The sequence below is a fragment of the Salmo trutta genome, chromosome 19 (assembly GCF_901001165.1).
Source record: "Salmo trutta chromosome 19, fSalTru1.1, whole genome shotgun sequence".
NCBI lineage: Eukaryota > Metazoa > Chordata > Actinopteri > Salmoniformes > Salmonidae > Salmo > Salmo trutta.
In genome coordinates, this window is record NC_042975.1 from 45,320,110 (window position 1) to 45,332,629 (window position 12,520).

At 44.6% G+C, this 12,520-nt stretch overlaps 2 protein-coding genes across 2 annotated transcripts; both read left to right on the top strand.

The window, feature by feature from the left end:
- The first annotated feature begins 565 nt into the window (after nt 1–565).
- Nucleotides 566–2,791, top strand: LOC115153715 (transcription factor HES-7-like). The gene is made up of 4 exons (XM_029699311.1): nt 566–644; nt 764–859; nt 1,296–1,386; nt 1,833–2,791. The coding sequence occupies exons 1-4, from the start codon at nt 618–620 to the stop codon at nt 2,630–2,632; spliced, it is 1,014 nt and encodes a 337-aa protein (XP_029555171.1). The 5' UTR covers nt 566–617; the 3' UTR covers nt 2,633–2,791.
- Nucleotides 2,792–6,871: 4,080 nt separating this feature from the next.
- Nucleotides 6,872–11,554, top strand: LOC115154730 (7SK snRNA methylphosphate capping enzyme). The gene is made up of 5 exons (XM_029701242.1): nt 6,872–7,153; nt 7,636–9,563; nt 9,734–9,952; nt 10,186–10,309; nt 10,419–11,554. Exons 2-5 carry the CDS (start codon nt 7,677–7,679, stop codon nt 10,457–10,459), a joined length of 2,271 nt encoding a protein of 756 aa, XP_029557102.1. The 5' UTR covers nt 6,872–7,153; nt 7,636–7,676; the 3' UTR covers nt 10,460–11,554.
- The last annotated feature ends 966 nt before the right edge of the window (nt 11,555–12,520 follow it).

Genomic DNA, 12,520 nt, shown 5'->3' on the forward strand with positions numbered 1-12,520 from the left:
CTACTTTGCACATTTACATAAAGCGATAACTACTTTACTGGTCAATTGCGCCAATAATAGTATAAACGCATTATTTTCTATGCCAAATTAAGGTTAGAGAAGGCTAAGCCTGGCATTTACAACGCATTACGTAATACTGTAAGCATATGGCTGAAAAATAATGCACAGAATCACACAGCCTACTCTTCGTCAGCCATAGCTACATGTTAGTATTAAGATACATTGCTATAGTATGGACTTTACGTTCATTCTAAATGTTTATGCTATATTGAAAATAACATATTCTAGATCATTCCAAAGATGCACATTGATTTACTGAAATCAAGCTACTGTATCTTTGAACATATAATCCATTTGGTGAGTATCAAGAAGGCATGCAACGTATTGAGAACGGTCGAGAACGTCATTGTCACCTTTCAACCAATGACAGTCGGTCTGCTTGACCTTATAAGTAGCTTCGCGGCCTCCTCTAAAAATGAACCAGCTTCGTTGGTGAGTGCGGGGACTTCCTTTTCAACTTCCGTGACCGGATTGGATGAATACATCGTTTTCTTTTTGGAAAAGTAGTCTTTATTCATACAGGCCTACTTCATCGAGGAAAGTTGGAAGGATCAAACATGAATAATCGGAACGCCTTAAAGAGGGTAAGTCCAGATCGTGCGTAAAACTGATGTTTAAAAAATATGATCTATATTTTGGTGTCACTGAATTTGTTTTGGATTTGGTGTTGTTGCAATAACTGATGATGATGATTATTTTCTAGGTTCTTAAACCGGTAATTGAAAAGAAGAGGCGTGATAGGATAAACCAACGGTTGGATGAGCTAAGGACTATACTGCTAAGCAACACTTCTGACATGGTGAGTTGAGTTGACCACAGCTTTTCCAATTGCTGTCTGAGATCAGTTCATTGTGTGTCATTGTATTATCGAACATATAGATCCGTTGTATTTCAATAATACACATTGTCAAGCTATTAATTCCATTTCAAACAGCCCATACAACCACACGGAAACCAGACCCATGTGAAAACTATGAAGAAATGCGATCGCGCGAAACGTCCGAGTTTTTACCAATGTATCCATCCATGACCTTTAATTTAATGGAATTGAAAACGTAACTTGGTGTCTGTTAGGTACTTGATAGACACGTCAAAAATATAATTTTGTATTTGTATTTAACCATAAAATCATCACTTCCATTCCAAAAAATCATTCATAATTAATTTTCGAAATATTGTGCGTAATGGTTGATCGTAATGCAATATATTCAGTAGGATTATTCTTCTACTCACAGCGGCTGAAAAATCCAAAATTGGAAAAAGCTGAAATATTGGAGTTGACTGTCGATTACATACGGAGAAAAGCAAATGGGAACGACAGCAAAGGTATCTATCAATCCTAAATGTTTATAGTTTGCCCGTGTGTTTTTCATGTAATTTATTTCATAAATAGAAAGCGAAATACGTCCCAAACTATTGATATAGAACATTAAACATTACTCTGAGTGCTAATAATTCTTTATTTTTCTCTCCCCAAAACCTCCTTATCTTCTCTTTGTATAACTTATCTACAAACACCTACAAATACACATTGGCTCTTGCAAATTCTGTTGACAATTCTCCCACAAATGTACATCCTGCTTCTTCATACTGTCCTCTCTCTGTCCACGTTTATATTCTCTCCAAATTCATCATTCATTCTATAATGATATTTTCTCATACTCTCATCTTTACATCACATGGATCCATCTCTCGATTTGTCTCTTTCTGTCCTCTCTTCTCTTCCTAAATGTTCTCCCTATACTGTCGGAATCACTATTTACCAACACTAGCCCTTTCAGAAAATCCTGTGAAAGAGCCCTCTGCTCCAGTGACTAGTGCTGTGAGTTCCAAAAGGACAGGCCCCATACATGAGCACACACAGCCCCCACCCAACCCCATCTACAGTGCAGGTTTCAGAGAATGCATCTCCCGCCTGGGAAACTACATTGACAGTGTGGATCCCTCCCAGAAAGAGAGCTTTGTCCAGGAACTGAGGGACCACCTGGATGCCCACAGTGCCTGCCCTCTGGGGAGGGTGCAGAGCCAGACCTTTCCCCTGGACCTCCAGCCCTGGGGCTCTGGAGCAGAAGGACAATGCTTACTGGGCAGAGTTCAGAACAGGAAGGAAAGCACAGTGATGGGTCATCAACGAGCCAGCAGGGAGGCCACCTTCCCCTACATCAACACCTCTCTTCCCATCTATCCCAAAACCTTTGTACTCCACCACCCCCACCCTACCCAACACCTCTCACACCCATACCCATCTCCTCCTTACTCTCTCTCCCCCCCACCCTCCCCTTCTTACTCCAGCTCCTCGACACCTTTCACCATTACCTCTCCATACCTCTCCATGCCCTGCCACTTCCCCTTCCCTCCTTCTCCCTCTGAACATCGATCAGATTCCTTGTCATCCTCTTCTCACTCTACATCTCTGCTTGTGGCGCCTCTGGTACCAGACAATCCTCCCCTGGGTTCCAGTATCCCCACCCCTCTACGTCCCTCTGGCCCTGTGCCCGACGGCCCAACAAGGACTCTGAGGCGGTCATTCTTTCAGATCCAGCCCCAGGCAATATGGAGGCCCTGGCCCTGATGTCCAGTGGAGGGTCAGTGAAATCCACCAGGACACATACAGGTCTCCACAATCTGTGTTCTGAGAGCATCTGGCCATCCAGATCATCACCGGACGCGTTCGGGACAACATTCATCTTTCCTATCAAGCAGCGAGTGGTGGGTGCCGGCTAAGATAGAAAGATGTGGAGGTCAAGGACAATCAAAAGTTTTCTGACAACCTGTCACTGTCACTTTAAAAGGCCCTTTAACAGACTGAGGAGCTGTCTGTTGTATTATGTTTTCTACAGAGCTTACTGTGTAGACTGCCTGGAGCTTCTCTTTGTTTTCTTTGTCATGGACAATGGGTTTTCTTCTTTCACATTCCTGAACAGTTTTCCCTGTCTTGGTTTCTTTCCTAAATTATAAATCATGTAAAACATTGTGTATATATATTTATATTTGATCATGTACAAAGTCTTGTAATTAAACTCAGGAGAATAAAGTTGTTGTTTTGCTAACTCACTTCATTTCCAACTTCAGTCCCTGTATGTCAGTGCTATTGTGACATTTAAAATCATCTCTAGTGATTGATCTAAACTGAATGAATGGTTTAGAAATGTAATCACTGCTAGGGCCTATTTATCAAAATCACGATCATAACACTATCATGGTTTAAGTGTTAGTTATAACTGCTAGTTAGGCTATCAGTGTGGTTGAGATATTTGTCATGGTTTAAGATTATGGCTCTATTGTAGTTGGCATTCAAAGCCCATTATCTATTATGATTCCAATGAACAACCCTGGCCTATTGATTTTGGTTGTCAGTCCAGCTAAAGATATTCACTTCTTTAAATAAATCCCCCCAAAAAGAGGGAAGGAGAGAATGTTATGAGTCAAGAGCAAAGGCATACAATGCTCACTCAGAGGCAACGACAACATGCGTCTACGACAGCTGCGATTTAAATGTCGGGTAGTCTAAATAAATTAACCTGAGATTATAATTTTATCAAAACAGTTTCTCTGGGAAATATGGTTAGAGGTAACAAAACAACTTTCCTGACATTTATAGTCTACAATAAACCATTTTACCAGGGATAGAGGAGGAATCCTGGACATTGTTGGATAGAATTTATAGATAATATACTTTTTTTTACTAGGGGTACAGGAGGAAATCCTGGACATTGTTGGATAAAAAACTACAAATCACGATTTTACAATTCTCGCCCGCGAAAGAGGGAGTTCGATTAAGAAGAACCTCGGTGGGGCATGGCCCATGACGTGAACGGGCAAAAGCCGTGAGGGAGGAACGCCCTTCTCAAATGGAACAGTAATCTGCTCCGTTTGGTTATGTTATCAAAAGGCAGAATAGTGCACCGCTCAGAAACATCAAACCTCTCTTTTCCATAATTTTTTTTTCGAATTTTTAAACTAGTTTTCATTGGGAATGCAGATAAATCGTTTTTATCAGTTTTGCACTTGGAAACACAGAATAATACTTATTACTCCATGTGCATAACCTTATGTTACTTGTTTTGAGCTACATCACTTTTGTTTTGAGCTACTTCGCCGTCGGCCGGAGCAGGCCACCTGGGTCTTCACTAGTTACCACAGCCACAGTTATGCCTAAACCCTGACTATTTCAAAAATGTATCTTATTAAATCTGATTTGACCATCCTTTTATTAATTTAGCAGACACTCTTACCCAGAGCGATTTACAGGAGCAATTGGGATCAACAAAAAAACATACAGATTTCTACTGCTCTATCAGTAGGATATTCTAACATCCCGTTCACTGTGTTGCCCTGTAGTCCTGTACACAGCAATCGGAAGGGTATTATTATTATACTTCACACACTGTCCAGATAACCTAAAAATTACATGGTGCCACTGAGTTGGCGCTGAAGCGTGTCTCTCACTCTCAAACACCGGGATCTACGGTCACAAGACGCAGGCCTCCAAATTGTCCCTAGAATTTCTAAGCAAACGGCTGGAGGTAGGGCTTTCTCCTATAGAGCTCCATTTTTATGGAATGGTCTGCCTACCAATGTGAGAGACGCAGACTCAGTCTCAACCTTTAAGTCTTTACTGAAGACTTATCTCTTCAGTAGGTCCTATGATTAAGTATAGTCCGGCCCAGGAGTGTGAAGGTGAACGGAAAGGCTGGAGCAACGAACCGCCCTTGCTGTCTCTGCCTTGCCGGTTCCCCTTTTTCCACTGGGATTCTCTGCCTCTAACCCTATTACAGGGGCTGAGTCACTGGCTTACTGGTGTTCTTCCATGCCGTCCATGGGAGGGGTGCGTCACTTGAGTGGGTTGAGTCACTGACGTGGTCTTCCTGTCTGGGTTGGCGCCCCCCTTGGGTTGTGCCATGGCGGAGATCGTTGTGGGCTATACTCGGCCTTGTCTTAGGACGGTAAGTTGGTGGTTGTAGACATCCCTCTAGTGGTGTGGGGGCTGTGCTTTGGCAAAGTGGGTGGGGTTATATCCTGCCTGTTTGGCCCTGTCCGGGGGTATCATCGGATGGGGCCACAGTGTCTTCTGATCCCTCCTGTCTCAGCCTCCAGCATTTATGCTGCAGTAGTTTATGTGTCGGGGGGCTAGGATCAGTCTGTTACATCTGGAGTATTTCTCTTGTCTTATCCGGTGTCCTGTGTGAATTTAAATATGCTCTCTCTAATTCTCTCTTTCTCTCTTTCTGTCTTTCTCTCGGAGGACCTGAGACCTAGGACCATGCCTCAGGACTACCTGGCATGATGACTCCTTGCTGTCCCCAGTCCACCTGGCCGTGCTGCTGCTCCAGTTTCAACTGTTCTGCCTGCGGCTATGGAACCCTGACCTGTTCACCGGACGTGCTTGTTGCACCCTCGACAACTACTATGATTATTATTATTTGACCATGCTGGTCATTTATGAACATTTTAACATCTTGACCATGTTCTGTTATAATATCCACCCTGCACAGCCAGAAGAGGACTGGCCACCCCTCATAGCCTGGTTCCTCTCTAGGTTTCTTCCTAGGTTTTTGCCTTTCTAGGGAGTTTTTCCTAGGGAGTTTTTCCTAGCCACCGTGCTTCTTTCACCTGCATTGCTTGCTGTTTGGGGTTTTAGGCTGGATTTCTGTACAGCACTTTGAGATATCAGCTGATGTACGAAGGGCTATATAAATAAATTTGATTTGATTTTGATTTGATCTGAAGGAGGTGATGTGCTTAACCACACTGCTAACCTTATTCCTAACCCTAAAGTTGCTACATCCATTTTTTATTTTGTTTCAATTTAACTAGGCAAGTCAGTTAAAAACAAACTCTTATTTACAATGACGGCCTACCAGGGAACAGTGGGTTAAATGCCTTGCTCAGGGGGAAAACGACAGATGTTTTACCTTGTCAGCTGGGGGATTCAATTCAGCAACCTTTCGGTTACTGGTCCAACGCTCTAACCACTAGGCTACCTGCTTGATTCTTGAAGAATGTAATTTAGCCTCATGAGGTTAGTTCAACTGTTGTACCCCATCAGAACACAAAATATAAGCTTGTTTTACTCCAAAGCTTTAAATTATGACCAAAAAGAATATTTTTGTTTTTATGGATTTTTATGGTATAGACCATTTTTACTTTGTGGCTGTGGTAACTAGTGACAACCGGGCACCTAGCTCACGCCCGGGAGACATCCCGGTTCCAAAACGAATCCAATACCTTTTTACCCGGTGCAAACTCCTCCCATCGAGGCACAAAAGTCATAAACTCCGCCCATTTCTACAATTTATCTTCTTAAAATCTGATTTTAAACCTAACCTAAACCCTAACCTTAACCACACTGCTAACATTATGCCTAACCCTAACCTTAAATTTAGACCAAAAAGCAAATGTTTGTTTTCAGGAATTTTTACGACCTAGCCCATTTTGACTTTGTGGCTGTGGTAACTAGTGGAAATCATGAGAGGGGTTGGGAGCGTTTGTAATCTGTTGTTTCATCTTGCCTCTACAATATTCCGTTAATGTAAAAATGGTGAACTAAACGGCGCTTATTGATCGTCTACAGGTTTACAATACATTTTTTAATAGGGAATTTCTCCAAATGGCGGGGAATAACACATTTCATTTCAGACAGGCAAATTATGGGACCCCTATTTGTGTGTAAAACTAGGTCGACGTGAATTGGCCAACCCATGCACGTCTGTAATTGGTCGATTTTAGGAAGACTGCCTAAAAATCGTAACCTTATTGGTTCTGAGGCCTGTCTAAGTGTGTAGCCTCTTAGCAAATGGTAAAATAACCCTTTGAACCTTCCAACCTGCGTGAGATTGAGCTGTTGAGCTAGAAGTTAGACGGAGTTTGTTGTGTGCAGCGAGCTCGCAATTATAGTGAAAATCACACAGAACTGGTTGTTTTATGAATTTTGGAGAGGCTTTTCTCCCAAACATAATGTATTTATTTCAACAGTGAAAATAATATTAGCGAACAAATAAGCTACCAACGAAGCAGATGCTGCGGCGAACGCCAGTAACTCGGGAGGGAGTGTGGCAGTGACAGTTCGGCTTCACGGGAAGGCGGGGGAACGGTGAGCTGAGACTTGTTGTTGATAAACATACAGTTGCCTCATCCTGTAGCTAGACGGCAAGTTTGTGTTCTTGCATTTTACTTCGTCGCATTTATTCATGAACGCAAAGAGGTGGATCCGTGGAAAATACCGCCATTCATTTAACAGTATTTAGGAAGCGTGTTCACCCGCAGAAGTAGGCATTGAGGAGATGGTTTACATGTCTTCATTGTAGACGTACACTCAACGTTTGCCTCCAATAACTTCTACTAGCCTATATCCAGTGACATGTATCCATTTTGGGGACTTCTTATAGAATATCATGCAGGCACAAATCAAGTTGTCAGTAGATGGCAAGTTTTACAAGTTGTCATATTTTGAATAAGTGCTTGAAATGGCCAGGGAAGCAGAAACAGAAAACAATTGTCAAATTTAATAAATTGATAAATATTATGATTGATAAATTTCAGTGATCAGTGTAATATATTTTTGTCTGTTTTCAGTATGGTGGTCCCATGTCAGCATCAAAAATATTGAGTGGAAGATGATAAAGATGTCTGTTGAAAAAGAGACTGTTCCAACCAGAAGTACGAAAGTGGACCCAGCACCACCTCTGCCACCCCAAAAACTCTCAGAATGCATTGGAAGCTGCAACAATACCACCAAAGTGCCAGAGGTCACCCTGGCCAACCCAGACAGCACTGATGGTGCTCCTACCTGCCCCATGCCAGACAGTGGGGCCCAAACCAAGCACAGCAGGTCTGCTGACCCCAACGACCAGACAGAGAGTGTTGGAAAGGAGACCATGGTGACTGAGCAGCACCTTAACCCCAAAAATGGCTTGCAGCAGTCCAAACAGCAGCAGCAGAAACTCTCAAAGCGTCGCAGCACAATGAATGCAGGGTTCAAGCATCCAGCAGGTAAGAGACGACGACGGGCCAACTCTGAGAGTGACTCGGTTCTACCCACCAACTTCCTGCTGGGAGGAAACATATTTGACCCGCTGAACCTCAACAGTCTGTTGGATGAGGACGTGAACAGGGCCCTGAACGCTGAGACACCCAGGTCCTCCCCGCTGCCTGCCAAGAACCGCGACCCTGTAGAGATCCTCATTCCCAGGGATATCACAGACCCTCTCAACCTTAACAGCGGGATGGGAGGTAGGGGCCTCCTTGTGTCGCCCTTTAAGAGTGGCGGCAGGAGGAGGCACCGCAACAGACACCATGGAGGAGGTGGTTGGGGGTCCTCAGTCTCCGGGTTGGACCTGTCAGATTCAGAGAGAAGTGGTGAAGTGACCAACACCACTGTTTCTTCTCTATCTAACCTGGCATCTGCTAGTGCTGCGTCTGCCTCCGTTTTCGAAGCACCTAGTGTCCCAGCCATCTTGGACCCCCAAGGTGGTGATGGTAACGAGATCAACCCCTCCAACTGCAAGGATGAGGCCACGCTCACTGTATCAGCCCCCCAGGCCCAGCCTCGAGCCCTGGAAGACTCCTCGGCAGCCACATCCGGAGGCCCGAACCAGCTCACTAGCCGGCCACGCAAACGCAGACGCAACTCTAGTAAAACAGACCCTCCGATGGCCCAATCTACTCCTATGTCCAGGTCAGGGACGGAGGAGAAGGGTCGTGGAGCTGGGCCCGGGAGAAACGCACAGTCCTCCTTCCAAACCCCAGTGGTAGGTCCCAGGGGGTCCTCCCAGCAACAACAGCCCCACAAACGACAACAGCACCAAGGCAACAAAAAGAAGTTCCAGTATGGGAACTACAACAAGTACTATGGTTACCGCAACCCAGGCTGTTCTGAGGACCCGCGGTTCCATTGTCTGCGTCCAGAGTGGTTCCAGGGTAAAGCAGTGCTGGACCTGGGCTGCAACACTGGTCACCTGACACTGTGTATTGCTAAGAAGTTGCGGCCCGCACGCATATTGGGGTTGGACATTGACGGGGGTCTGGTGCACGCGGCCCGCCAGAACATCAGACACTACCTGTCAGAACTACAGGCCCAGGAGGCCCGGCGAACTGCAGGGGAGGAGGAGAAGACCAATGGGCCGGAAGAGGAGAGGAAGGAGGAGAAGGCAAACAGACAGGAGGAGAGGAAGGAAGACGAGTCACACTCAGGCGAACAAACACACAAACAGAATGAAAGAGAGCACAGCAGGGCTGAGAATGGAAATGTCGAAAAGCAGGTGAGAAGCGACTGTGTCTCAGTGGAGGCAGCGGATGGTGTGGCGTTGTCGCGTCGCGCAGAGAGAAGAGATCAGGAGAGTGGGGCTGAGGAGAAGGACTCTGGAGCGCTTGCTTTTGAACTGGGGACAAGCTCCTTCCCTGTCTCCTTGCATATCTCCAGGGGGCCCATAGCAGCACCCCCACTCCCCAAAACACCCACCATGCCTCCTGGCGACTTCCCCTCCAATGTCTCTTTTATCAAGGTAAGCGTTTGTGCACGTCAGCCTTTGTTTCTTTCCATTTAGTAATCGTTATTCATTATATTAAGGATGAAATGAACAATACTGTGTTGCCTCGACTTCTGCTTGACCCTCAGAGAGAAATATCACACCTTGTTCAGAACTCATCCCCTTGCCCTCCCTCTCCTCCTCAGGGGAACTATGTCCTGGAGAGTGATGTTCTGCTGCTGACCCAGCGGCCAGAGTATGACGTCATCCTGTGCTTCAGCGTTACCAAGTGGGTCCACCTGAACTGGGGAGACGGTGGCCTGAAGCGCCTCTTCCACAGAGTGTTCAGACACCTGCGTACTGGAGGCATGTTCATCCTGGAGCCGCAGCCCTGGATCACGTACGGCAAGAGGAAGAAACTCACGGTGAGAGAGTAGGCAGTGTTGTAAGGAGCACCAATCGTGTGATCTGTTACACTGGCCAAATGCACATACAGAATTAGCCATATTGATGATAGCCAAAACAAGAACTCAAACCTTTAGCAAGTAGCCTGTTTCTTTGCGAAATTCCTAACGAGGATGTGCAGCTGTGCCAGGCTCTGGAGCAGTTCAGGACTCAAGATGACATAATAATATCTCCCTGTTTCTTACTGTTGCAGGATAGCATCTTTAGGAATTACCACAGCATCCGTCTCAAACCAGAAGAGTTCTCCACATACCTGACATCTGAGGTGGGATTCTCCAGCTACGAGTTGATCGGGACTCCTAACAGTTCGTCAAGAGGTAAGTCACTGGTTGGTAGGTTACAATATCCATCCCACTCTTTCTTTTGTCCTTTTCCCAGTCTAGTATATTTTGTTTCTAAAACGAATGGAATTTTTTTTTCCCGCAGGTTTTCAAAGGCCAATCTACTTGTTTCATAAAGGAACATAATCTGCCTGGAAGTCCATTGAGCAGCAGAAACCCAAACCACCATGATACACCTTAATCTCCAGCCTGTAAACATATCTCAACCCCAAGCAGACTCCGTCAGAGCTTTCTACATGCCTGTACATTGATGCTGTGTTGTTTTGAAGGTAAGGAGTCCAAAACATGACACTTGATTCTATAAAACGACAATCTGATGGCTTCTCTACTCACCGAACTCCACTCCAGATGAAGAGAAGCTTTGGGAAACTCAATCATGACTTTGGACTTTTTGCTCCCAATGCACAGGCTGTGTGTTCCATATTTTTTTACTACTGTTTGTACTCTTGTTCAGTCAAGGACTATATTTGTTTCAGTTGGTTCGTCAACATATCCAGTATTTTAATCAGAATGGACTGGCGAAACCCAATTTCAATCCTTTACATAAAGGTTATTTCCATGTTATGTCCAAATGGAACTCATGTAGGGACACTTCTCACACTTTCTTATTTTTTAATAGGGTCCGTCTTCATTTTAACACTGTCATTGAGTTCCTCTGTGTCCTAACTGACTGACTAGGAAAAGCAGTTTGTTTTCAATGTGACTTGGTGGATGAGTGTGGCCTGTCTTCAGTCTGCTCCTGGTCCGGATTGCATTCTTCCAGATGTCCTACTTTGCGTCCAGGGACTGTTTCTGCCTCTTTCTATTGGTAGCTGATTCAAGAACAACTGTCAGTCAGGTGGAGTTGGCAATGCTGAGAGGATGATCAATGTTTTTACTTTGGCTATAATAAGAATGATCAGTGTTTTATTTGGTTTTACTCCTGTTCTGTTGATTGCTTTTGGTACTCTTTCTTTCAATGGCTTTGTGTCGTGTTCAATATTAGTTTCTGCCAACTAATCATATGTAGACTATACAGGGCCTTAGTGCTTTGGCCTCAGATTGGACTTTAATTGTTAATCCAGCTCACTTTAACTCAAGTCAGTTCATCATAATGTAATGTTTACGCTTTACTCAATTCTTACGCTTAATACTATGTTTACTATCACCAGCAGATGGGCAAATGCTGGTCTAGTTCTGATTTTGTTGAAATGTTTTAATAAACAAATCAATTGAAATGCAGTCGGTGCTCATTAGTCATTCCACAGAGGACTTCATCCACAGGCCCTGAAAGAGAGTGATTCTCTGTTTGGGCTGACCTGTGACCCACTAGCACCTCCCCTGGTAAGAGGGGAATGAGGTGACCTCAGAGTTACACACAAGGGAACTTTTTTGCCATAGACACACATACAACAGACAGAATAGATGTGGGAAGGATGTGGTTCTGTAGTACAGGAAATGGACAGTAAAGAATAGGCTATTTACAATTGGCATGAATACAATAGCACAGCAGGAGCACTAGTAATGACTGTATAGGCTAGATATGGACACAATTATCATTAACTACTACCAACAGTAAATGGCAAACACAAGTTACAACAACTCACTTCTGTATGCACTCCATCCCACAAGTCCACTCACAGGAGTGAAGAGACACTGGCCTGCACAGTCAAAGAGCTGTCAGGTGTCCTGCCCCCTCACAGCATGACCCTTTGCAACCAATCCGGGCCCAGGTCAGAGAGTGTTTGAGAAGCTGGTTTATTGTACCCCTAGACCCCTCAAACTCAACTCTGGACCTCAAAGGCAGTTCCACAGATTTTTTTTCAATTGTTCCTCTCTAATCAGGGACTGATTTAGAGCTGGGACACCAGGTGTGTGCAATTCATTATCAGGTAGAACAGAACCAGCAAGCTCCGGACCTCGTAGGGTAAGAGATGAATACCCCTGCCCTAGACTCAGGTTCCGGGCGTGGGGGATGAGGAGTGGAGTGTGCAGCTTGGAAGGGTTGTGAGATGCTGATAAGTCACTGGCAGGGAATTTGTAACAGGCCCTATTAAGACAATCTGATTAAATACGCTGTACATAAAGGTCTATACATTTGTATATGTTTTTTACTACTCAAACCCTTGTAAATTAAGCCCTGATATGGTCAAAGGAATCTACGCTAGAGATTTGCTACAAATCTGTTGACTTAACTCACTTCTGTAG